Raw genomic sequence first — 24,346 nt, 5'->3', positions numbered from 1 at the left:
ACACACAAAGTTACACTTCAATAACCAGTGAACAAACGGCACAGATAGATTTGGTTGGGTTAGGTCTTTAATATTTTCAATATTCATTTTGTTTAGAAATATTGCACATGGTCAACATGCCTGTTTATGGGCTAACACTCTTTCTCATTCTAAAATTCCTTCTCCAAAGTAAGGACCATTTATTGGATACACAATCGTAAGGTGTACACACATAGGTGTCAGTATGCATGTGTGTGTGTGCAAGCGCATGTTTGCAGACATAGTAAGTGCCAAGATTCTTTAAATTTCTGTCTAATCATCTGTATGACTCTCGCTCTCTCTCTCTTTCTCCCTCTCTCTCTCTCTTCTATCTTGTCATCTCTCTCTGTCTTGCTCATGCTTTCTCACATACCTGTCAGTTTTACACAAACATACAGTAACAGTCCTAAAGAGTTGTGCCATTGAATTAGGCAAGTAAGAAGTGACAGCTTTTGAGTGAGGGAAAATCAAGTTTGCTTGAGTACTTGTAGAAACGTTTACACACACACACACACACGCACCTCTATATTATACACATATAGAAATATATATATATATTTTTCACACATTCAAGTGAATACTGAGAGACATAGTTATGATCCCTCAGCTGAACAAGACGAAAAAAGAAAGTGCTATATTAATAGTTTGGATTTTTAGTTTGTTCTGTTGGATTACTTACTTTCTCAGAACTCAAATTATAGATGTTATTATACATCATTTTTTTCTGTCATTTGTATACATTTCTTTTTTAACGACAGCTCTTCAGACTGTACAGTGAGTATCTATGGCACAATCCTGTCAATCGTATCAACCATATTCACTTCTACTGTCCTATTGCACCATTGAGATAAAGTGGCAGAGAAAGGGACTGGGGAGGAAAGGGTGAAGGGGTTAGATCCTGAGAATACGCCCCATAGCACTGTTCTAGAGTCAGAATTCCCTGGGGTTATCCTAATTTTATCCATCCTGAGCTACAAAACCTCACCTGACCCTGAAGCCAGGCTTTTGGGGTGAGAGTTGGGGTAGAAAAGGGGAATTTAAAAACAAAACATAAGAGCAGGAAAAGGAGTTTTAGCAAGGAAAGAGAAGAGCAAAAACAGGTAGATTTGGGGTATGGTCGGATGGGGCAGGGGGGGGGAACGGAACTAAGATGTAGTCAAATTTAAATATCTATCAAAAACAATACTTTCCTGATTACAAACGTGGCCACTGGACCACTTATTGTGCAAACACCTGACTGAAACATTTTTTTTTTTTTTTTTAAAGAAACTAGCACCCCCATCCATAGCGTACACTACAGGATAAGAGAGGCAGGGGGTGGGAAAGATAGCCTAACATGGAGGCTCGAAAGGAGTTTTTTTTTAAGAGCGAGGAGTAGAGCACAAGTCTGCTTAGACCAAACAGGTGGTGTGTTTGTATGTTTATGTTAGTCCGTGCTAAAAAGATAGGCCTACCACAGCCATCCAGGAAAAAACGCGGACTGTTGTCACAGGTTAACCGGGTTCACCAGAACGACACAAGTGCTGACAACAAAGCACATACTACAGACAGACTCAGAGGGGGTGGGGGGCAAGCTTGGTGAGTTAGTCATTCGTTTTTTTTGTCTATTCTTCCCTCTTTTTTGAAGATATACATACGTTCCTCTGCTGTCATGTTGTGAGTGCCATTATATCACTCGCTCTTAGTATATGTTGTATGTGTGTGTGTGAGTGTGTATGTTTTTTGGCAGTCACCACAGCCTTGTCTTCCCCTCCTTCGCCTTTGCCCGGCCGCTTGGTCAGTTGCAGGTCAGTAAGTCTTGAGTTACCAAACCTTTGTTTGGTTCACTTTGAATTGAAAAAAATAAATCAAGGGATAGAGAAAAAAAAAACTAGTAAATGAACAGCCATTTTGAACACCACAGGAAGAAGCAAATGCACACGCCAGCCGTGATCTACTGCATCACTTCCTGCTGCTGTTGCTACCTGAGACGAGCTGCTGCTGCCTCCCTTTCTTCTCAGACATGGGAACCAAAGTGTTTTCGGTCCCACTGGAACCAGCACCGCTGCTATGCGACTGGGTCTGGGTCCACTGGAAGCAGCCACCATGGCCCAGTTCTGTCCATTTCAACAGTAAAACCAAAAGTGGAAACCAAAAAAAAAAAAAAATAGGAGAAATAAGAAAAAGGAAGAGACATTCTTATCCATTCAGTACAACAATCAGGCCAATGAGGAGAGCAAGAGCCGATGGCTTGGTTAGATGAGCAGAGGTCAGTCTAGGGGCTGCCAGAGGCGCAGCATTGTAGGGCACTGGAGCTGAGGTTGGGTGGCTGGACACTGAGCCACTGATGCTGGATGTGTGAAGGGGGTCGGGGGGCTGGGGGGTTTGAAAAGTGGTGAGTCGACGGGGGTCTTTGTGGCCATCGGTCTGCGTGGTGCTCAGATGCTCAGTCCTCTCCTCGCTGTACAAAGTGAGTGTGTGCCAGGTCATGCTCTTTACAAAAAGTTCGTTTGTGCCTGTCGTGTGTGTGTCCGTTGAGTGACGGCGACTTATAGATATAGATTTTATTCTTTGTTTTGCGTTGTGTCCTTGCATAAAAGTTTGTGAGTTTGCGAGGGTAATGTTTGGTGAGTGAGTATTTGTGTGTGTGATTGTGTGTGCCAATGTCTGGGTGTGTATGGGTGTGTGAGTGAATGCATGCCTGTGTGTGAATGTGAGTGGCTGTGGATGTGAATGCGTAATAAAGAGACAGTGTGCCACATATTTCCTGTGTGTCCCACAAAGGATAAAAAATAAAACCAAAAAATTAGCCACAAAAAAGTGTTGTTGTATGTAAATAAGAGTAAGTAATATTCCTCCCTCTGTGAGTCGCCCATCTTTGCTGTTTGTCTGTCAATGTGAGTCGCTCTTCTTCATCTGGTGGAATCCTGCGATTCGCCCGTGCAGTTGGTCTCCTCGTGACCACTCCCCCTTTCGTCGGGCTCCGCCCCACTCTCCTCTCGCAGTGGGACGCTGGACGGGCCAGGGGTGGAGGCGGAGTCTGAGCCCGTCACGCCCATCACCCCCACTGACCCCAGGCCCTCGGAGGCCCCGGGCGTGGCCGTCTGCATGATCTTCTGTCGCACCTCACGGATCTTCAGCTGCAGGCACACCTTGGTGGGGAAGATGTCCGAGTGGCTGGCCTGAAAGGCAGCCGTGGCCTGGGCTATGAGAGGCAAGAAGTGGACGTCAGTAACCACACTTCGCTTAACTATGTGAACTTTTATACTGTTTGCTTGGAATTATCGATAGTTGTAGACTTTTTAAGGTTTAAGTCCTTTACAATTAGTCATGATTTATTGATTCATTTAAGCATATTGGTCGAACTGACCACCGAATACCACCGCAGGACAGTTTATTTTACAAGTGAACCATCCCAAAATGACAATCCTAATTAGTTGGTGGTGTTATGCCAACTGTTAAGAGCCCACAGGCACACAGAACAGACCAATGGTGGTAAACAAAGGCCAGTGACAGCTGACATGGTTAGTTACTTGAGGGGAAGAAGCCGTAGTCATGGAAGAGCGTCATGACGAGGGCCCGACGCTGGTCCAGAGTGCGGCGCAGTGAGGAGTACGAAGTGCGCTCCCCCAACTCCCCCAACGTGTCCTCCGACTCTCCTAGGGACACAAAGAGAGTCACCGTCACCGTCACCATGGTTTGTGACACTTCTACATACTATATATATTAAATTATGCATGTCCTGTATTCCACCTGTATTCAACTGAGCTGTGCTAATGTGAACATTGATAACCAAATCCTCTACCAAATACTTCTTTGTTTGAGTGCACACCATCCTATGCACAGTCCCTTTAAGCATACTACCACAGCTTTGTGCTGTGCCTATGACATAAGTGTGTGTGTGTGTGTGTGTGTGTGTGTGTGTGTGTGTGTTTACCTGCTCTATCAAAGGTGAAGATCTCCCCCTCACACTTGGCAGCGCTTTTGGGTGTGTTGGGCTCGGAGCTACAGCTGGACAGCCGGCGACTCTTCCTCCTAGGAGAGCTGGGGTCATCTGCAGAGTCTAAATCTAGAGAGGAGAGAGAGAAGGGAGAGGAGGAGGAGGAGGAGGACACGGCAGAAAGAAGGGAGTGAGGGAGGAGGTAAGTAGACAGTAAAGGAAGATAAGTGAGTGGAACAAAGAATGGAACGAAGAGAGACAGATAGCAGAATGGAAAACCAAACAATAACTGATAAGAAGACATTCTTTTTGACCTCCTCTGCAGAGATGGTTGAATGACTCATACAAATGACCAAAGGAGTTGTTAATTCTATGAGTCTGGAAAACAAAATAAATGTGCAATGCAAAATCACTTCACTAGAGACAAAAGAGTTGGACAAAAAATGCAGTGGCTCAAAAACATCTTACAACTGCAGAAACATCTACATCACAGTAAACAATACAAAGCCTCTTGACGCTGGAGGGGAAGAGCTTTGAAATTTGGTCCCAAGCAGACGTTCTAGCCAAACACAGCCAGCTATGTTATAGAAACCCCAAGTGCAACCCCAGAAAATCAAAGGCTGTCTGGGTAAGAAAAGCCCTGAACTCAGTGGGCAGTTGATGAAATAAAAGTAGCACATTAACAGGGGTTGGAGGGATGAGGAAGGAGCATGGTGCCAACAAGCTCTGCCTCACATTACCCCCTCCAGGACTGGAAGTGATAATGCTGATGATAAAACTCAAAAACATAAAAATTATTTAACAACTTGTTTATATTTACAGCAATCAGTCTTCGTGGGCAGTAGGGATGATCTCCCCCCCTCCCCTCCCCCACACACACACACAAAAAGATAAAGCAATAAAACGTAAAGGAGCTAACTACATTGTGCTGCTAGTTCTGTAGCGAACTACCCCATTGGAAGTCTCAAGATGATGTCCACAGGATTAATCTATGTAAACGTGCCACGCTGATAACTCATACTTTCATGATCTATAGTGGTCACATTGACCCATTGGAGCCACAGTATAAATTCCTCCTCCTCTACCTCCTCCTTTTCTTTCCCATTCATCCTCTCCATCACTATCTCCCTCTGTCTTACCAGTGGAGTTCCTCCTCTTCTTGCGGTAGCTCCCCAGGATGGCTCGGGGGGAGGTGGCCAGGCTCTGCAGGGTGGGGGAGGGCAGCACCTCCTCAGGTCGAAACTCCGGCAGCTCGGCCAGACACTCCTCGAAGTATGACCCTGACATCACCCTATCAAAGAAAGAGAGTATAGCCAATCACAGGGATCCCCCCCCAGAATGTACAGTCATTGTTGTGAGAGTCATTCGGTTGTCATTGGTCAAATGCCCTGTCGCTTACCTGTCGACAGGCTCAAAGGTCCTCTTGAGGGGCGGGGGGCGGGACTTGGCCTTCTTGACGGTAGGGTTGTCTCTGTCATTCTGAGGAGGGGGAGGAGGGGGCTCCAGTCCTGAGGAAGGAGGCGGGGGGGAGTTGGATTCCTTACGTCTCACCTTTATGGAGGGAGAGCAGTAGAGAGAGAATGACACAAACAGAGAAAGGGGTGAAGGTCAGTACAAAACTAATCCTTTTACTTTCACACGACAATATTGGCATAGATGGATTTAAAGAGGGAGAGAGAGAGAGAGAGAGAAGAATTAGAGAGCCATGCTATTCTAATCACTGAAAACTCTATCCGTCCTCCTCACCTCTTTGCTGTGTTCCTCCTTCCCACTCCCGTCAGTGCTGTGGCCCTTGGAGGCCCTATCGGACCCCTGTCCTTCAGCCGCTTGGTCTCGCCATGAGGCACCACCCTCCTCCATCTTCCTCTCTCTATCTGTCTCACTCTGATTGGCTGCATCCTGAGCCTTGACCTGCGTGCTACCATGGCGACCTGCAGGGATATTATCAACGTGACCTATGGCTTTCCAAGGAACAGGAGTCATTTTGGGAGAGCCCATTTCCCATTGAATAGAAAGTGAGGCAGTGGTGCATGTACATTTTCCTGACAAGCAAGGAATGCAATACAAAACATATCATGACATGATAGCTGAGAGACTTTAGACTTTAGACTTAGAGACACACTGTTAAGTAATGTAGCATTAGCTTAATTGACTATGAGTATAATAGAGTGACATGGACCGCTTTAACTAAACTTGAAAATGCATAATTCACAGGTCTGGATTGTAATTTATCTTATAAATCCCACACAGACTGTATCCTTGTAAATGCCTTACACTCTTTTTTCTATGAGGTACGCTCTCTAGGAAGTGGCACCTCTACACTTCTTTTTTATTCACTATGCCTGAAAATGGGGCTGACAAAAACTATCTAGATCTTTGATTCTAAAGATGTGGTGTTAGCCCTGAGACATAAGGAGCAGGGCACTCCTTTGCATTAAAGTTACTTTAACTAACAATAACTGCTGCTTACTCTTACAGCACTTCTGGCAAATGTTTGTTAATTGAACCTCAAAGTAAAGCCTTACCAGAGCACTTTAACGACATTGTAATAAAGAGCTGGAGAGTTGGGGTTTACCAGTGGGTGTGGGGTGCAGGGCTGGGCCGCCTGCTTGTGCTGTTGCTGCAGTATGGCCCGGGGTTTCCGCCTGTGCTTCTGCGTCCGTGTGCTTCTCCGCTGCGCTCTGCCTCTCCGTCTCCTCGGCGACGGGAGACATGCCCACCTGTCTGTCTGCATGAGGCTGCGCCTGCATGTGCTCTGCCAGCTGCGCTGTCACAGGTGTGGCTGTCCCTATGTGCAGGGTGGAGGAGGGAGAGTCTGGGTTGGAGGAAGGGGGGGGAAGGGTCATGTTTGGGGGTACAGTTGCCAAAGACATCACCCCTGTTGCTAGGGTGACGCTGGGGGCAGGGTAGATGGCTGTGAGAACTTGGCGGGGAGTTCCATTGGCTGCGGCGGGCTGTGATGGACAGCTGGGGGGAGGAGCTGGGGCCAAGAGGGGGGGCTGACCTGATAGAGAGAAAAAGAGAGAGAAAGAAAAGAAAGACTGATAAATACAGATGCATTATAAGGTGTACAATCAGTCTCTAGTACAGGTTCAGCTTTAATAACTGAGTCTGCTACCATTTTACATTTAAGTTCACGTTTACGTTTTGTCACTGGTTTCTTCTCACCTGCTGCAATTGGCTGGACCAGGGCCTGACCAGCAGGTGCTATGGCAGTGAAACCCAGAGTTGCCAGGGGTGATTGCAGGAACGCTGTACCAGAGAGAGGTGGAGCCTGCTGAGGGGGGCAGACCGTTGCTGTGGAGACCAGTGGCATAGGGGCAGCCACGCCCGGGGTTGACTGCACATAAGTGATCCTAGAGGGGACACAATACAAACACACAGTTAGGTATGGGTTCCCCAGGCCTCAAAAACAATTCAAGGACCATGTCAAGCACAGACACACACAGATATACATACAACCTTGTGGGTGGAGGAGTAAGCAGAACAGTCTGTGAGGGAGCCGAGCCCGGAGCCATAACAGTCGCTGTTCCCATGGAAACGGGGAAGGAATTCCCAGGGTGCACTGCTGCTGAGGGATGAACATTGGTCTGGACCACAGGCATCGGAGCAATCTGAATGATCTGAACAGGAAAAGACTTGTGAGTCATAATTAATGGTAATGACTTCACACACAAGGACGTACACTGAGGGCCATTTCACCCATATTGACTCTCTGTTTCGACAGGGAGCTAACTATAGAATAGGAAAGTGTAAGTGCACTTTCTGAAACCAGTCTCTGTGACTGGAGCTGCTCACGCACCTTACTTCCTGGTTGAGCACCATTTTGAACAGGAAGTGGGGGGGCTACCAGAGAGATGGGCTGCGGAGGCGTGGAGCCTGTTCTCATGGTCGCCATGGGAACCAGCATCTTGCTCTGCAAGATGGGGGTCTGTGCTTGAACTGGGAAAAAAAGACACGAGATTAAGAGAGGGAGACGAGGATGACACCATGAGCCATGTATGTGTGACTGGCTGTCACTAGTGTATTGGCATATTTGAGGGTTAAGGTTGACCAATGGCATGCCTGTCATGCTTAAATTCATAAGAAATCAGCTAAATATTTAGTGCTTAATTTCATTGGAATCTTTTCCATTCCATGTTTGTCCATAGAAGCCAATCACATTCTCCATCTCACCTCCTCCTCCTGGGCTGAATCCGCCCATTGCAGGAACTGAGGCATATCTTATCCCTGGTCCTGCCCCCGAATGCACACCATTGGCCAAGGACATGTGGGTGGGCGAGGCTGTGGGCAAAGTGAGGACACTGGTTGGCTGCTGCGGGGAGGGGCTCTTGGGGTTGGCGGGCAGGGTGGGCAGGATGTAATGCACCTGAGTGACAGGCTTGCCCCCAGCGGGGGATGTGAGCGCGGAGGTGGGGAGGAATTGGGGCTGCAGCAGGGACAGGGGGAGGGCACCGTTAGCGTGGGTGGGGCTAGCGGCAGAGCAGGGGAGGGACTGGGGCGGGGTGAGGAGCTGAACGGTGGGCTGGTTGGGGAAGGCCCCTCCCAGCACCAGGCTGGTGACCAGCCCCCCCTGCCCCTCCACCGGTTTGGGAGAGGACGAGGGGAAGTACCCACCCCCTACTGCTATGGCACCTCCTCCTGCTGCTGCTGCTGCTCCTCCTGCTCCGATCAGTAGCTTGGTCTTCTTGTCCACGTGCAGGCCGTTGTCGCCAGGCTTGCTGGCGATGGGCACGGGGGTGCTGACCACGGGTCGCATCACGCTGGTCACCATGGTGTGGGCCATTCGCACCTGGCCCACCACCTGGGTCACACCATTCCCGGGGTGGTGAGTGGTCGTGGAGGATGAGAGGGAGTGAGTGGGAAGTGGTGACAATCCTTCAGCTTCTTCTTTCACATCCTTGAGTCTCCCGCTGTCCAGTCCACCTGCCATGTTGGTCATCCTCTCCAGTGAGCTGTCGTCTCTTCCACGGGCCCCCACACCTTTTGATGGGTCTCTGCCGGGAGAGAAGGAATGCGAGGGACGGACAACAGGCTGGAAGGCTCGCTGTGGAAAGAGGGAAAGAGAGAGAGAGAGAGGTAGAGAGAGTCATGGGTCAGTAATGATTCCTTTCCATTGGTTGAGACACATACAACATGCTTGTGGGGCATCAGTCACAAGTATTGGTCCTTGTGCTTGTTCAGATCATTCAACTGTTGCATCGCACAGATCTTTCATTGAGTGACTGACAGACTAAACTCCTGTGTGTGTGTGTGTCTGTGCAAGCGTATGTACTGTATGTATGTGTATGTGTATGTGTGTGTGTGTGTGTGTGTGTGTGTGTGTGTGTGTGTGTGTGTGTGTGTGTGTGTGTGTGTGTGTGTGTGTGTGTGTGTGTGTGTGTGTGTGTGTGTGTGTATGTGTGTGTGTGTCTGTGTGTGTTTGATTGAGAGCCACCTTGCCGTCGGCCTCATCTGCGGACGCGTTCTCCTCATCACTGTCTGTCACCCGCTCCTTGCACTTCAGGTCTATAGAGCCCTCGGTAAAAGAGTCATCTGCAATCAGGGACAAAAAAACACATGCCAGAAAGTCAGCCAATCAGACGACCCCAAGAGCACGCTCCAGCCAATCAGAGGACACAGAGATAGCATGCGTAAGCCTATCCAAAAACACAGATGGACAGGAGCAGACATGAGCCAAGACAGGCCAGACGTGTACCAGGCCGCTTCTACTCTGGGCGCTGACCCTGCACTGTGCGAATGAAAAGCGGGAGTGACAGAGCGGTTATTATTGGCTCGGGCTGGAGAGCTTTTCTTTTCTTTACACAGGCTCCAGCCAGACGCAAGGATGAATCGATAGCTCATCATATCCGGCGGGGGCAGAGGGGAGAGAAAAGACGGGGGACTGAGTCAAAATCAATCTGCAGTACAAATGGTGCCCAGGGTCTGTCATGGCAACACTTTGGCATCTTTAACCAAAAAACTCTAATGGAGAGAGAGAGAGAGAGAGTGAAAAAAGAAAATGACGAACCTTGTCGAACGAGATCATGTTCTGTAGACACTGCATTTTTTATTCACTGACACTCAAGTACAAGCCTGCCACAACTCTCTCTCTCCAGTAGACATAGAACAAACTGGATATACAGACACGGTGGAGTAACGCAGAACTGAAGACGACTTGACATTGGATAGGAAACTATGAGGAAAAACGCTGCAGCTCAGACATTTCCTTTAATGTAAAATACCATAAATAGTGTGTGTGTGTGAACAATGTAAATAGCACACCCACACAGGGTAACCGCAGAACTCGCTTTGCATGTATCTAACCTCCATATAAAGAAACCTTTTACAGACCTTTTATGTTTATCCAACAGCAGAGATCTCAAGCAAACAAACTAATTGACGTTTTAGGGCAGCACAGAACTATATTCAGCTATATCTCTTATGGATTTTCTTCCTCCTGACCATTATGTTACGCTCGTTTTGCAGCTATTTCTAATATGTGAATACAGTTCAGACAAATCATAAAACTACATTTTGTTTACATTAGGTTTTGCCCCGGTTATTTGCCCTGTCAGTTAAAATGTCATTACAACTTTTCCTAACACCAAGAGAAGCAATTTTTTTCATCAGAGGACTAAAAGGTGTTTGTTTCTTGGGTTGCTAAGATACAGGCCTCGGCGGGATACACATACCTAAAACACAAAAACATGAACTAACACAAGACACAGACTACTCTGGTCCATTTTAATCGTGTTTACACATTGGAAAAGTATGCTGTTGAGCACCGGCTTTTAAAAGAAATGGTGGTCATTGGAAGGAAACTTTTAAATAGATTACATCAGCTACAAGAGAACATGATTGGTCGACCACAAACATATGTCAAGCGCACGCACCTTAGTATTCTACACTGAATAAGCATTAGTTCTGTGGGCCAATTCAGCAACAGATCACTTTTAAAAAAAAACTCTTGTACGTTGCAATCTGTGTGTGACTGAGAAAGCTTTGTTTGTTTGTGTCTGTTGGTCTCATGGTCACTTTAAACAGGCTCACCTATGACGTCATCGTCGCCCTCCTCGCAGATGACCATGCGCTCCTCGTCGCTGGTCACGTCCTCACTGATCCCCCGCTGCAGCCTAGACGAGCCGGACGGCCGCGGGCGGGACCCACTCCCTCCTTCCTGACACATCTAAGAGAGAGAGAGAGAGAGAGAGAGAGAGAGAGAGAGAGAGAGAGGGATTTAATGGTATGGGACAGAAATAACCATTGTAAGAGAAATGATGGATAGGCACAGACAAGGTGTTGGTGATGGGGACGAGGGAAAGAGATGGTGCGAAAAGCGTGGAGGGAGAGGAAAAAAGAGAGAGGGGGTGATGGATAGAAAGATAGAGGAGGTGAGAGAGAGAGAGAATGAAAGTTAATAATAGAGCAAGCCAAAGAGAGAAGAGGAAAGATAGCAGGGGTTAGGAAATGAGCCAAAGAAGGAAAAAATAGAAAGAGATGAAGGAGGAGTGAATGGAAGACAGTGAGTGAATAGAAAAGTGTCCAGGGTGAGGAAAGACTATGAAATTTCCATATAGAAGTCTCGCACTTTCTCCATGTCTCTCTCTCGCTCCCTCCTCTCCAGGCTGTGCACGGCACTCTGGGAGAAAGCGCGGGGCCGAGGGTGTTGTACTCCCAGGGGGCCCGAGCGACGCTCTGCTCCGGGGGTCCAGCTCGACCCCACTACCTTCTGGTCCACTCCCTGAGACTGGGCCTCTGCAAACGTGTTGGGGACAGAACAGCTTGTGACCATGCACAGACCGCCAATGTACATACGCACACAAACACAGAATAAACACACACGCCCTGCCCACGCCCAAAGACACGCACTCATACATACACACAGAAACCAACATTCAGCGTAATATAATACGTACAATAATATAATAGAGTGAGATTAATCTGTGTTGAATGTATTTATTTTTCTCGAATTAATAAATGGAAATGAACGCGTTATTTTGACAACCCTAATTTTCACACATTGTGTGATAGTGACGGTGTTGGTGACGGAGACTCACCTGCGCTCTCGGAGGCGCTGCGCTCCCGCAGCTCTTTGGCCCCTGGGGTCCCACGGCCCTCGGAGAGAGACTTCCTGCGGTCTTTATTACACCACTTCCAGTCTGGGTGTGCTCTGAAGTGGGCTTCTTTCACCTGAGAGAGAGAGAGAGGGGGAGAGAGAGAGAGAGAGAGAGAGAGAGTGAGCACAAGGGGAGAGTAGAGAGACTATATATATACATAGGATGTTAAGCTGGTTGTGTTCCTTGTGTGAGACAAGGAAGTGTCTAAGACAAATTAAATGTATTTTTCCTCTGTGTGTGTGTGTGTGTGTGTGTGTGTGTGTGTGTGTGTGTGTGTGGGTAAATGTGTTTTCATGAATTTCATGGCTTTACCTGGAAGGCGAGGTCATGGTACTTCTGCTTCTCCTTGGGCCCTAGTGCATACCACCACTCCCCCAGGATCTTGCTGACCGTGCGGTTGTCCTGGTTGGGGTGCCTCTGGTGCACCAGTGCCCGATGACGCTTGCTGAAGATCATGAAGGCATTCATGGGCCGTCGGATGTGGTCTTTCTCCCTCTGGAAATGCATGTGCGTGTGTGAGAGAGAGAGCAACAGAAAGAGAGAGAGAGAGAGAGAGAGAGAGAGAGAGAGAGAGACAGAGACAGAGAGAGAGAGGGAGAGAGAAAGAGAAAGAGAAAGAGAAAGAGAGAGAGAGAAAGAGAGATTGAGTGTGGGCGAGAGAGAGATTTGTAAGAGAAAGAAGGTCATGATGTACTTTTGCAGACAAATTGAGTCAAATTCAAAGTTGTCTGAAGGCTGTGAGAGTACTAGATAAGCCAGATGCACTTGTCTGACAAGTGACATTAAACATTTTCAAATATTTCATAAAACATCTCTCCCTCAAACTGTACTCCGCATGAAGAGTTAGACATCATATCCACTGACCTACATTTTATGGCTACTTGCTTTTTAGCTGGTACACCTTTTGTGTGTTTGTGAGAGCAGGGATTTTTCTAGTTGTCTCAACAGTGTTGACCTCCTCCCACAGATAATAGGGAAAGTGTGAAGAGTAAAAGACAGACTAAACTAAGGCCACCCAGTCACTTTATGTCTTCCATATTGTTTGTTGTCTATCTTCATAGCTTACTTGGTAGGTTTTGCTGTGATTCAAATGTATTGTATTATTTATAATAATGATAACAGTAATAATCCGCTTTGAACATGTTTTTTTTTCAGTTAAAATAGATAGTGACACGAGTGACACAGATTTTCTGGCGCAGGTGACGAGACGTCAAGAAACAAGAGAGTGAGAGGAGAGACGAGAGGGAGATACGGAAGAGAGTGGACCAGAGGAGATGTGGGTGCTCACCTTCTTGTCTCCATCTTTGGGGAGGGCACTGAGGGACTGTGTGCGCCTCTTCGCTTGGCCTGTGGAGGGGGCTGGGTCCTGGGACACTGCTGGTAAAAACCTGTGAAGATGGGGTAAGGAAGGGAACATATTGAATTCAACTGAATTCAAATGTATTGAAGGACTAGCTTTGGGAACACTGTATTTACTAGGGAGGGGAGGAGAGGGCAAGGAGATCAATTTGTCTGTCACAGTTTCTCCTCAGAAGACCCTGACAGGATGTCAGACACAAACTCATCAAAGTTGACATTCACATTCAGTCACAGCCACTTATCGTGCACACATCATTTCCTCTGCACAGGTGCATCCTGGGAACTGAACTCATGACCCTACTCAGCCTGATTAACAAGGTACATCTCAAACCGTTATTTGCATGCCTCCTCTGTCCTCGCTCCTTGGTCCTCCAGCTCGTGCCCCGGAAATCATTCGAAGTGTGACGTCATGACAGACGTCTCATTTGTCTAATTGCTGCCAGAGGAGACAAGGACAGAGGAGGGAGGACAGAGGACCGATGAGCGAAGAAACACAAGAGCATTCTATGCGGGAGTCTTTTTAGGGATGCGTCTTCTGTCTAGAGGTAAAGATTTCGTAATGCGTGAGGTATAGCCTCAAGGCTGAAAATTCCCCTTCCCATTTCTTCTTATGCTTTCTTCACATCTGTCAACCCACTATTTAAAATAAGATGTAATTGTTTAGGAACTGAAATAAATCCGTCAAACCAAGAAAAGTTCCTCATATGCTTCAATAGTCATCAAATATGCCAACTTCAACTAAACATTGATGACTGTGTTGCCTACAGGATCGTGTTTGAAAAAGCAAATATTGCATGTATGTCATGCTTGAGAACAGAAAATGATCACACTTTGTTAACAGGATTTTATTAATGATTTCAACAGCCGTAGTATGGTAGGCCTTCTATCTAGGTCAGTATTGTCAGCAATTTCCACAGACTTCAATATAAAGTAGACCTAATACAACTCACAGTTTGTTTAAAATAATCGAAGCTTTCGCTTCTTAACATTCTGTTTTAAAAGGTCGATTTACATGAATATACGTGCAATCGTGTCTTTCTTTTTCACTATAATAACTTGCATTCTAGTGTACTCTATTTAGGTTGGAATTCATGTAATAACACATTTAGTTTAGTTTATGGATTTAAATGGAGACCTCTGCAAGTGTGATGTAAGTATTTGACATAATAGACAAAGAAAATAATGATGATAAATAATGGAAATAAATGTGGACCTGTGTCAATGTAGGTAGAAATCATTGCAACAACCCTAATGGTTTTTTGTTGCCTCTCCTATGACAATTAAATTAAGTTAGAATTCATTAATTTCTAATATGCTGTATATAATGACAGTTTTGTTAAGTCTAGTAAGACGTTATGCTGCGGTGTCATCAGTGACTGACGTCTCTTAAAAATGATGCGTGAGCGAGAAAGCACATCTCATTTCTCATGATTCCTCCATCCTCCTTACATTCCTTCCTCATTTCCTTCACGTTTTTATTAGAGGGAGGGGCAAGGACGTATAAAAGGAAGGAAGGAAGGAAGGAAGGAAGGAGGAACGAAAGGGAGGATAGACAAATAAAATAAATGAGAATCAACCCAACAGAAGCCTCTAGCATTAGCCTGTGTCGTGTCTCAGCAGCCATTTTGTCAGTGAGATCTGGCTGCGCCTGGTTAGAGTCTGTTTGTGTCTGTTTGTGTTCGCTTTTATGACTCATTTTGAAAAGTGTGACGGCAGGGGAAGTGTGATGGTTTAATGCGTTGACACATTCCGGACATGAGAGTAACAAGCACTAAGTGGTGACCTGGATCAGTTGTCCTTTAATGTGGGGGAACGGAATCAGGATGGAATCGGCGACATATTTTTGTATTTCTTGAGGTCTAACCACTGGGTATTGGTCTTGACAAAGAAAAAGAAGAAGCCCCACTCAAAGTATTAGTGTATCATTGTAGAACCCTTGCAAATTCTTCCATTTGGGCTTGTCATCGGATGTGAGGATTCTACATTTGGTAGGTTACACGTCTCTATTGCAACCTTTTTCAAGTGGAAGGAAGTGATCCCAGACCTGTGTGTGTGTGTGTGAGTGCACTTACAAGTCATCTGCATCACTTTCTGTTTCACTGTCGCCAGCTTCGCGCTCTGGGGGAGGGTCCTCAGCAGAAGGGGGAGGGCGGGATGGTGAGCCTCTCTCTGTGCTTGATTGACCGCTGCGGTTGTCACTCACAAGAGCTACTCCACAGCGAGGCTCTGAGGGGAGGGGAAGGGAAGGGAGAATTAAGAGCCTGAGGGGAAACTGGTGACCCTACAATATTCCCTGTAACAACCCAAATATAATTATACAAACATATCACACTATGAGTTGTACATTTTAATGTATGAATATATCATGCATAGATCTGTAAACCAATGCATCTAATACACAAGATTTGTCCAGAAACTCTACAAGTGTAGTAAATGTGGTTATGCTTTCTTCCCACAAGAAGTGCAGTTGCGCAACTCGCCTGCATCTGGATGCTGTAAACACAAACTACGACAGCTGTCCTACTCTGCACTCTCTCCCAAGCTTACCTTTGCTCTGATTCACAAGAGGCTGGCCATCCGTAGGCTGGGCTCCAGAAGAGTTTGACTGGCTGGGCTCCAGAAAGGGGACCAATGAATGCCAAGGAAAGACTGGGACTGAGCGAGGCTCCACATTGGTCCAAACTGAGGGAGGTGTGAGAGTGAAAACAATGAGTGACAACAATGAGTGACAGACGAAAAGCCTTTGACAAGGGAGTCACACACTGGAGCTTTTTGAGTGGGGCATGTTATGTCATGGAGTGTGAGTTTTTGCGAGTTTCAAAGGTCAACTTGCCTTGCCTCTTTTGTGTTGCTCAGCAGAAAGGTGTATGTGTGTGTGTGTGTTTGTTTTGTATGTGTGTGTGTGTGTGTGTGTGTGTGTGTGTGTGTGTGTTATGAAACTGTGTCACTATACCTTTCTGCACATAGGCGAGTGTTGTAGAGCACTCCACAAGTAGGGTTTATAGTATCTGTTATCTGGGAGCGGCTTTGGATTAGGCTTTGTGAGCGTGAGTGCTTTTAGCATTTGTGTGTAGGAGGGGTCACATTTTTCAGTTGCTCTCAAGGGACAGGTCATGTAGTCTCCAGGACTGGCTTTGACTGTGTGTGCGCGTGCGTGCGTGCGTGTGTGTGTGTGTGTGTGTCAGAGTAACTCTTTTCTCTGCCCTCTCTCACTACCACAACATGTCTGGGCAAGTTCCAGCCACTCAGATACACTGAGCTGCAGTTCTCACTTTAGACACACTGACCCTAAACCACACCCCTCTGTGTGTGTGTGTGTGTGAGAGAGAGAGAGGGAGAGAGAGAGAGAGCATGTGAGCATTTGTGTGTGTGTGTGTGTGTGTGTGTGCAGTACATAATGTCTCAACATACCAGAGAGATTAGGTAATATACTCATTTGGCACACCTAACTACTATACGTCTAGACAAACATTACACTTTATACAAATGTGTATGAATCATACCATAGAAACACCTCCTCTACAAATGTTCTGGCAGAAATCGGCCCTTGTCACATATTTAAACAACCCTTGTGTGTTTCTATGTCAACATTCTGAAATGTTCCTGACAGAACATGTGAATACACGTCTAAACTCAGGCCATGGAAAAAAGCTCAGAAATAAATCTTGCTAATGTTAGCACAAGTTTAATCATTTTCAAAAGAAGTTTGAAATCCTCACCCAGCCTTAAAATGGCTAGTCTATAGTCTACATGAACTATGCATGAATATAAGTGCTATGTGACTGTACTATTGACAGCACAGTCTTCCCGAAGTCATGTAATGTCATTTTAATTCATGAAGCCTCCTTACCTGTTCCTGGACGTCCCATGATGATGTCCTTGCGTGGGGCGGGGTGGGGGGATTCTGCGGGCACGATGAGCGGCAGCAGGGCAGTGGGAGTTGGGTGGCAGGCCACCGGCTGAGGCAGCACCCCTCCGTGGGTGTCTCCGTGTTCCCCGGGGTTCCTCTCTCTCTCTCTCCCCTCTCCTGTGCCCCCGCTGGCGATGGTCGGACCGGCTCCACCGATGCCACTGGAGGAAGAGACCCCTACCAAGCCTGTGTGGGCGGAGCGGGTGGTGGAAGCGGTCGTCAGCGACTGGGCGGAGGTAACGAGCACAAGGGTGGAGCCGGGGTTACGCAGGAGCACGGCTCCATTGGTGGCGCTGGCGCCGTTGATGGGCACGGGGGCCTGCAAGGTGCCACTGAGGTGCAGGGGCTGGCCTCCATTGTCTCGTGGGCGACCTCCGCCTCCACCTCCCACACCCGCTCCACCACCTGCCACGGTTCCTCCACTGCCTCTCCGGCTGCCCAGGGGTCCCTCGCTGAACTTTGCAAGTGGGACATCCGGGTTGCGCACGATGACAGGGGAGTCGCGGAGCGGCAGGCCCCGGCGAGGGCTAGGCTCCTGGGGCAAGGGGGAAGGCGGCGTGGGGGACACCAGCATGGGTGGAGGGGTGGAAGCGGCAGAGGACGAGGGGCGGCTGGCAGCGCTGCGGGGCCGGGAGAATGACGGGGTGGGAGGCTGGCTTTGGGGGGATAAGACTCTGAAACCAGCTGCATTCAGCCCCAGTGCTGGGTCACCCACCACCAGCTGGGCCTGCTGGACCTCTGGCTTGCCGTAGTCATGCGGGGCAGAAGGGGCCATGGGCAGAGACGGGGGCTGTGCATCGGGCTTGCGCTTGCTCGGACTCATGGGCACGGTGAAAGTGAGGTTGGTCTGGTAGGTAGACACCACGCCCGACAGGTGCCGCTCTCTATCCGATCCTGGCGTGCCCAGCTTGGTGCCACTCAGGTGGCGAGGCCGGCGTGGGTTGAGAGAAGGGGGTGCTGTGATTGGGCTGAAGTTGGCCGGTCGGAAGCCAAAGAGGGGCGAGGGGGATGGGGAAGGGGCTGGTGAAAAGGGCGACTGGTTGGACACGGGCGAGAACGAGGGTGTGCCCGAGCGGGAGCTTCCGAGCGACACCAGCATGTTGGCCGCCTCGCACTCATCGAAGTCGAAACGCGAGAGGTCGCGGGAGAGGTCGTGGGGCAGGAGCGAGGGAAGCACAAGGCGAGGACGCGAGTCGCCCCCCCGGCTGCTGGCCTCGCTGCTGTCGCGAGACGTGTCATCCCAGTCAAACTCGCTGCTGGTGCGCCCACTCCCCAGTCTGAGGTCAGAGGGGGTGAGCGTACCTGTGCTGCTGGCTCCACTGCGGTCACGGCCCAGCCCAGGTCCCCCCCCTCCGGCCTCCATCTCCTTGGTGCGCATGGACAGGTGCCTGGAGCAGTAACCTCTGCGCTGTGACTCCTTTGAGCATCCCTCGCGCGAGCACAGCCGACGCCACTGCTTGCCGTTGAACTTCTTACGGATCCCGGTCGGGGTGCACACCACATCGCCCTTCTTGTACTTCTGTTGTGCCGCTGTCAGAGGGGTCCGGGACCGAGACCCCGAACCCGAGCCCCCGCCGGAGCCAGACCCCCCTGAGGAGGCGTGGGAGTTTGAGGAAGGAGGCTTGTCCAGGACTCCCCGCGAGGAGGGCGGAAGTGGGGGCAGCTGAGGTGTCGAGGGCATCACGGGGGTGGCTCCATCTAGACCCAACAGCACAGAAGATGGGGGTGCGTGTGGGTTGAGAGCCAGGTGGGCCAGGGGGGGTCCGATGTTGCGCACCACTGACAGGTACGGTGGCTTAGAGAGGATGTGTCGGGGTTGGGACACACCCAGGGGCTTGCCTCCGGGTGCGATCCCAATTCCCCCATCTCTCATCGGTGTTGTGTTGAATATCGTCACTTCCATGTCCTCCTCAGGAGTCTGCTGCTGTTGGTGGTGCTGTTGCTGGAGCCTCTCCATCTCCCGCTCTCTTTCCCTTTCTCTCTCCCTTTCCCTCTCTCGTTCCCTCTCTCGTTCCCTTTCCCTCTCTCTTTCCCTCTCTCGCTCTCGTTCCCTCTGTCGCTCCATCTCTCTCTCAATCTCTTGCTCCCTCTCTCGTTCCCAGTCTCGGCCACCTGCCATGTTAAGCACCGACGTCATCATCACACCCCCAGCTGCAGCAATGGTCGAGGAAGAGGAGGAGTACGAGGATGAAGATGGGGGTGCAGATGCTGGATGAGGCAGCAACGTCCTCCCGTGGAACGGCCCTGCGATGAACTTTGAGAGTTCGCGCTCCACTTCCATGTCCTCGCGGTCCTCCCAGGCACGGCTGCCCGGATCCAGATCCCACGGTGGCACCAGGAGACGCAGGCTCTGCCGGGACACCCACACAGCCTGCACAGGACTGGGGGAGGCTCCGCCGCCCTCCTCCTGAGCCCCCCTGTCATGTACGGCAGCGGCTCCTGGCTCATCCCTCAGCAGCACGCGGTAGGGGAATGACACGGCGGGGTGGGAATCCACCTGCGTCACCAGCCCCTCCCGGTAGAGCTGTTGGGCCCCTTCGCTGCCCTCGTGGCCCCCTCCAAATGGCACGCACACATGGGTCCCAATGGCGACCTGTGCTGCGCCTGGAGGTGGGGAGTCTAGCACAAGGTCTACTGCTCCTTCGGTCGGCTGGTAGGGATAGAAACTTAAGCCCTTTTCCCCGTTGAGCTGGACTTCCACGCTCCCCTGCTCCCCGCTCACGTGCCGTACCACACCGGCTAGGAACATGCCGGAACCCTGCCGTGCCAGCACGCGCTGGTTCTTCAGCCCTTTTGCTAGGGCATCTTCCAGACCTCCAGTCAGGCTGTCCTGTAAGGAATTGGAGTTACAGTGTGAGGGTGGCGCTTGGGGGTGCTGGTGGGGGCGCTCCACACTGGGCTGGGGGTCTGAGGGTGTCGGTGTACTCAAGGCAGCGGTTGCTGTCACCTCCAGATCGGCTGAGTGCTCACTGGCAGTGTCTGTGGAAGAGCAGCGTGGGGGGCTGGGAACCAGAGGCCTCTCCGCTGCTTCTCTGTCCCCGTACTGGCCGGCACCGGCTGTGGCCGCCCCGCTCTGGCTGTGGCTGTGGGGGTCCATGCTGGCTGCAGGCTGGCTGGGGGTCTGTGTGCTGGCTGGGGTCTGCTGGCTGCTGGCAGTGCTGACCTGATGCTGAGCAGTGACGCTGTTATTGTGTGCACCACTGCCGCTGCTGCTGCTACTGAGCGGAGGCGTGCTGGGGTTGCCATGGTTTCCGGCGCCAGTTGTGGAAACACCGGAGGATGAGGAGCAGTGCTCGGAGGTGTACTTCTTCTTGGGCACGCGGGCTTTGAAGGTGGCCGTCTTGCGGCTGGCCGAGGGGTTGGGGCTGCTGTTGGAGCTGGCCACGCTGCTGTTGCTGTCTGACGACCTGCAGCTGCTCGGGCGCTCCTCCGCTGCCCCAGCCTTCCCACAATCCCCCTCGCGAGAGAGGCTCTCATCACGGTCCGGGGTCGCCGTGGTTCGAGGGGTCTCCTCGCGGGAGGACTCCGAGTGGGACGAGGGAGGCGTGTGTCTTTTCGGGGAGGGAGGCGAGGCTTTGGACTGGTCCTGCTCCGGACTGCTGTCCGACTGGCCCCGTCTCTTCCCTGCCTTGGCACGGGTGGATGGGGGCGAGGGTCTGCCCCCCTTCTTTAATGGCTTCATGGCTCTCCGCTGTCTGTCCCTTCGTCTGTTGTTTCTGCTGTTGGCTGATCAGGCTCCTCCCTGCTTCTTCTATCTTCCCTCTGGTCCTGCCTCTCTGTTGCTCATCCCGCCTTCTTATTTCTTCACTCTTTCTCTCTCTCTCCTCTCTGGTACGTTCTCTTCTGGGTTGGCCTCGGTTTTTCTTTTTTTTCTTTATCTCGGGCTCAGTCCTGCTCTTCCAGGGCCTGGAGTACAGAGTAGTATGGGGTGATTACTAATGAGGTGATGAGTTTAGTTTTAATACTGTGTATACATATTAAAAACAGCTTGTTAGAGCCCATTGTACAGAGTTAAGGCAAGTCTTATTTACCCATACACAATATACCTTTATGTTCATAAAAATACTGATAGATTAGGTTTTATATCTAGTGAATTATTGATACCTATTGCATAATCTTGTATTACCTTCAGTAATGAGTGTGTTGCACTATGCTGACAATTGTACACTGTGAAGTCTAATTGTTGATGTGTGTTGCGCTAAATAATAAACATAGCCACATAAATAGAATTGCATGCCCAGACAAGTATAAAACACACACAAGTTTCTTGGCTAGAACTGTTGAGGCGGGGGAATTCCTGGTTCACTGGTATTTCTCTCTTTAGCACACACACTCACTCTCTCTCTCTTTCTCGCTCTCTCACTCACTTACTCACACTGACCTTTAAGCATTTTATTACTGAGGCAATCCGCCCCTACAACCTTAACTATGCTTAACTTCCCACTACTGTACACATCTCCACTCCTTCTCTATGTCACTGTCCCTTGCTCTCTCTCTCTTTTATCATTCTCTCAACTCACCTCTTTTTATAGACGCCTCTTTTGCTTTGCCTTATCTCTTTAAAAATGCAACACCACTGCAAAACTTATCCAAACAACACACTTCTACAGAGTTGGAGAGTCCACCTCTTGGTGTTTGTCCACAGAAAACAGTGACCATGGCTTAGTTAGCATAGCGGCTAGCCTGAGTCAACACATGTAGGGTCAGCACTCGACACTGACCTCATACTCATACACCCGAAATGAAAACCTCATTAATCATAGGTGACCCAGTTACTTCAGCTTTTATTTTAAATAACATATGATGTAAAATGATGTGCATGTGCTCTATATGTGTGACATTGGTAAGCCCTCTGTATATTTTTGAGTCTGATGAACAGAGCAGCTTGGTGTAAATATTCACGCTCAGCTTACCAGTGCTACCCTGCAGAAAGTGAAAAAAAATTCTATCAGACTGAATTTGACGCCAGACAGAGAGTGCAAGTTTCATTCTTAACTGTGCAGGATATGCACCCAGTGCCAGTCCATTCTGGCACATGTGTGTAGGCGAATGCAGGGTATTGAAACTACACTTGATGCTGGCAGCACTAGACAGAGCTGGAGTGTAGTTGACACGGTTGCTGATGGTGTGGCCGCACATTGCAAAGGCCATGCAGCAAACCACAACACAGCTGCAGCATTCAAAAGACCTTATTCAGTTAAACCCTGTGTTCTATGGGAGCCTGTGGACTATGTAAATAACGCTGTCCAACAAACCAATAAAATTCCAACACTGTTATCTATCAAGTTCCTACTAGCACTCACACACCACTGCAAAATATATACAAATAAGGTTGGATAAGACAGCCAACTCATGAAACAAACTAAATATGTAAAAAAATAAAAAAATAAAGACCAGACAAGGCAATGAATTGATACTTTACAAAACTATCTTCCCTATTTCATAAGTCAGATCTGTTACACAAAAAGTGGTGTTTAAAAGTAACCGATTATTAGAATGAAACCAAGCGATTTCACGTGTATTTCGATAGTAGGTTGGTAATAACTAAATCTGCCTAAATAACATAATCACAAGCAACGTATATTTAACTACACTACCTAATTCTTCAGAAATGACAGTCTAATATTATTAACAAAATGGACTCAGCGCCACATAGCCTATATCTTGATATGAGTTTATATGTGTAGGCCTATTGTAAAAGCGTGTACGTTGTACTGCATCAAGAGCGGACAACAAATCATAGGATATGGGCCTGAGAAAGTTTTTGCTGAGCAGCAGCCTGTATGTGTGTCAAGCGCTGTTATTGGTCGTAGTGCCCTACTCTGCGCTTACTACCACCTACTACACAAAGAACCCAGAAGTGGAGTGACGCAGGCCTCTCGGCTCTACAAGGCCGCTTAGCAATATTATCCACAAAGCTGCACCATTCACCAAAATATGATCGCACGAGTGAGTACGTGTAAAAACACTTGTGTCATCGAAGGTTTATGTAAGCACACCTAGACACGGAAGCTGCGACGTTAAAATTAAATTACATTTGTGAATCTTTACACGCAATCGTTGCGTGAGACAGCAAACGGTAATCGTAGGCTACTGCTAATCCACTACGTTACAGTAACTGATCAATAGATTATTCAGTTTACGATCCTTTTACAATGTATCATTTTGAGGACAACAGGAAAAGACCAGGCCCTCAACTAGAGAACACCCAAAGCAGAATGAAACGTTTGCGTCGTCTTAGAGCAAAAACGTCGTTGAAACCTGGAATATATATACTTTCCGGTTTGTACAGAACTAATTCAGAAAGTGCAGTTTGTAAGCAATGAGATTAAAACATGTTATTTGTTGCAGACTAATTCACCCAGTAGCTGTTCTGTCGTTTTCTAGAAAAAAAAAGTTTTAGACTGACTGTGCACCCTACCCCCTCTCTTCTCTCTGAGGATGGTAAAACACTTATCTCTCCAGTTAACCCGGTTTACACAGACACCAATTTGACCACGAAACAAATATAATGTAGCCTTATATTTACTTAAGTAACACCCAATACCGAAACCCCAACAAAGCAAAACAGGCAAACCTCCGCAGTGCTGCAGAAGAAAGATTTGTAGCTTATGTTTCAACTTACCCAGAAACAGTGACGCTACATAGATATCCGTCAAAAATTGAAACAATTAAATTGCAGGTTGTTCACGGCTGTCAGTATCTGGGCTCGCAAATAATTTTCTTCCGCAAAAGCCTCCCAAACGAGGAAAAGTACGACAGCTCCTGTCCTACACTACAGTCGCAAAATGGTGAATGAAGCCTAAAGCCTTGACAACTACTCACCTCAGCCAATCGGCGTCGACCATTGGATACAGTAGCCAATAGTACTTTGTTAGATGTCTGAAGGTGGAGTTTCATGTCAAAGTACAGTTGATTGACAACATTTACAGTCGAATAGTGAAACGGGAAAACAAGAAACAGCTGGACAGACCCTAGTTTGTGAAATCCAATTAGATTTTAGAGGAGGTCTTGCAACAACTAGTAGGCGGGCAGTGGCGA

At 48.6% G+C, this 24,346-nt stretch overlaps 1 protein-coding gene across 4 annotated transcripts; it reads right to left on the bottom strand.

Annotated features, from left to right (window-relative positions):
- Positions 1-49: 49 nt before the first annotated feature.
- Positions 50-24,346, bottom strand: cica (capicua transcriptional repressor a). 4 transcript variants are annotated; one of them, XM_031586459.2, is made up of 22 exons: positions 23,931-24,118; positions 17,246-21,211; positions 15,943-16,077; positions 15,468-15,621; positions 13,325-13,424; positions 12,349-12,531; positions 11,977-12,109; positions 11,508-11,674; positions 10,970-11,105; positions 9,375-9,472; positions 8,555-8,984; positions 8,114-8,221; positions 7,740-7,879; positions 7,400-7,560; positions 7,106-7,293; positions 6,513-6,941; positions 5,684-5,868; positions 5,337-5,488; positions 5,077-5,228; positions 3,935-4,066; positions 3,531-3,656; positions 50-3,202 (listed from the first exon to the last, which is right to left on the bottom strand). In XM_031586459.2, exons 2-22 carry the CDS (start codon positions 20,985-20,987, stop codon positions 2,910-2,912), a joined length of 7,344 nt encoding a protein of 2,447 aa, XP_031442319.2. In that variant the 5' UTR covers positions 20,988-21,211; positions 23,931-24,118; the 3' UTR covers positions 50-2,909. The 4 variants fall into 4 exon arrangements, with proteins under 4 accessions (XP_031442319.2, XP_042566582.1, XP_012673737.3 ...); XM_042710648.1 differs by lacking the exon at positions 23,931-24,118 and adding an exon at positions 24,131-24,346 and having other exon boundaries at positions 8,114-8,984; XM_012818283.3 differs by having other exon boundaries at positions 8,114-8,984; positions 23,931-24,119.

This window comes from Clupea harengus, chromosome 19 (assembly GCF_900700415.2).
Source record: "Clupea harengus chromosome 19, Ch_v2.0.2, whole genome shotgun sequence".
Taxonomy (NCBI): Eukaryota; Metazoa; Chordata; class Actinopteri; order Clupeiformes; family Clupeidae; genus Clupea; species Clupea harengus.
This window is presented reverse-complemented; position numbering and strand designations above follow the sequence as displayed.

Excerpts from the sequence above, each read along its gene's own strand:
- cica (XM_042710648.1), bottom strand. The coding sequence starts at position 20,987 with ATGAAGCCATTAAAGAAGGGGGGCAGACCCTCGCCCCCATCCACCCGT. Across the intron at positions 11,675-11,976 it reads CAGCGCCTCCGAGAGCGCAG|AGGCCCAGTCTCAGGGAGTG; the intron begins GTGAGTCTCCGT and ends ACACGTTTGCAG. Across the intron at positions 9,473-10,969 it reads GGGCGACGATGACGTCATAG|ATGACTCTTTTACCGAGGGC; the intron begins GTGAGCCTGTTT and ends CCCTGATTGCAG.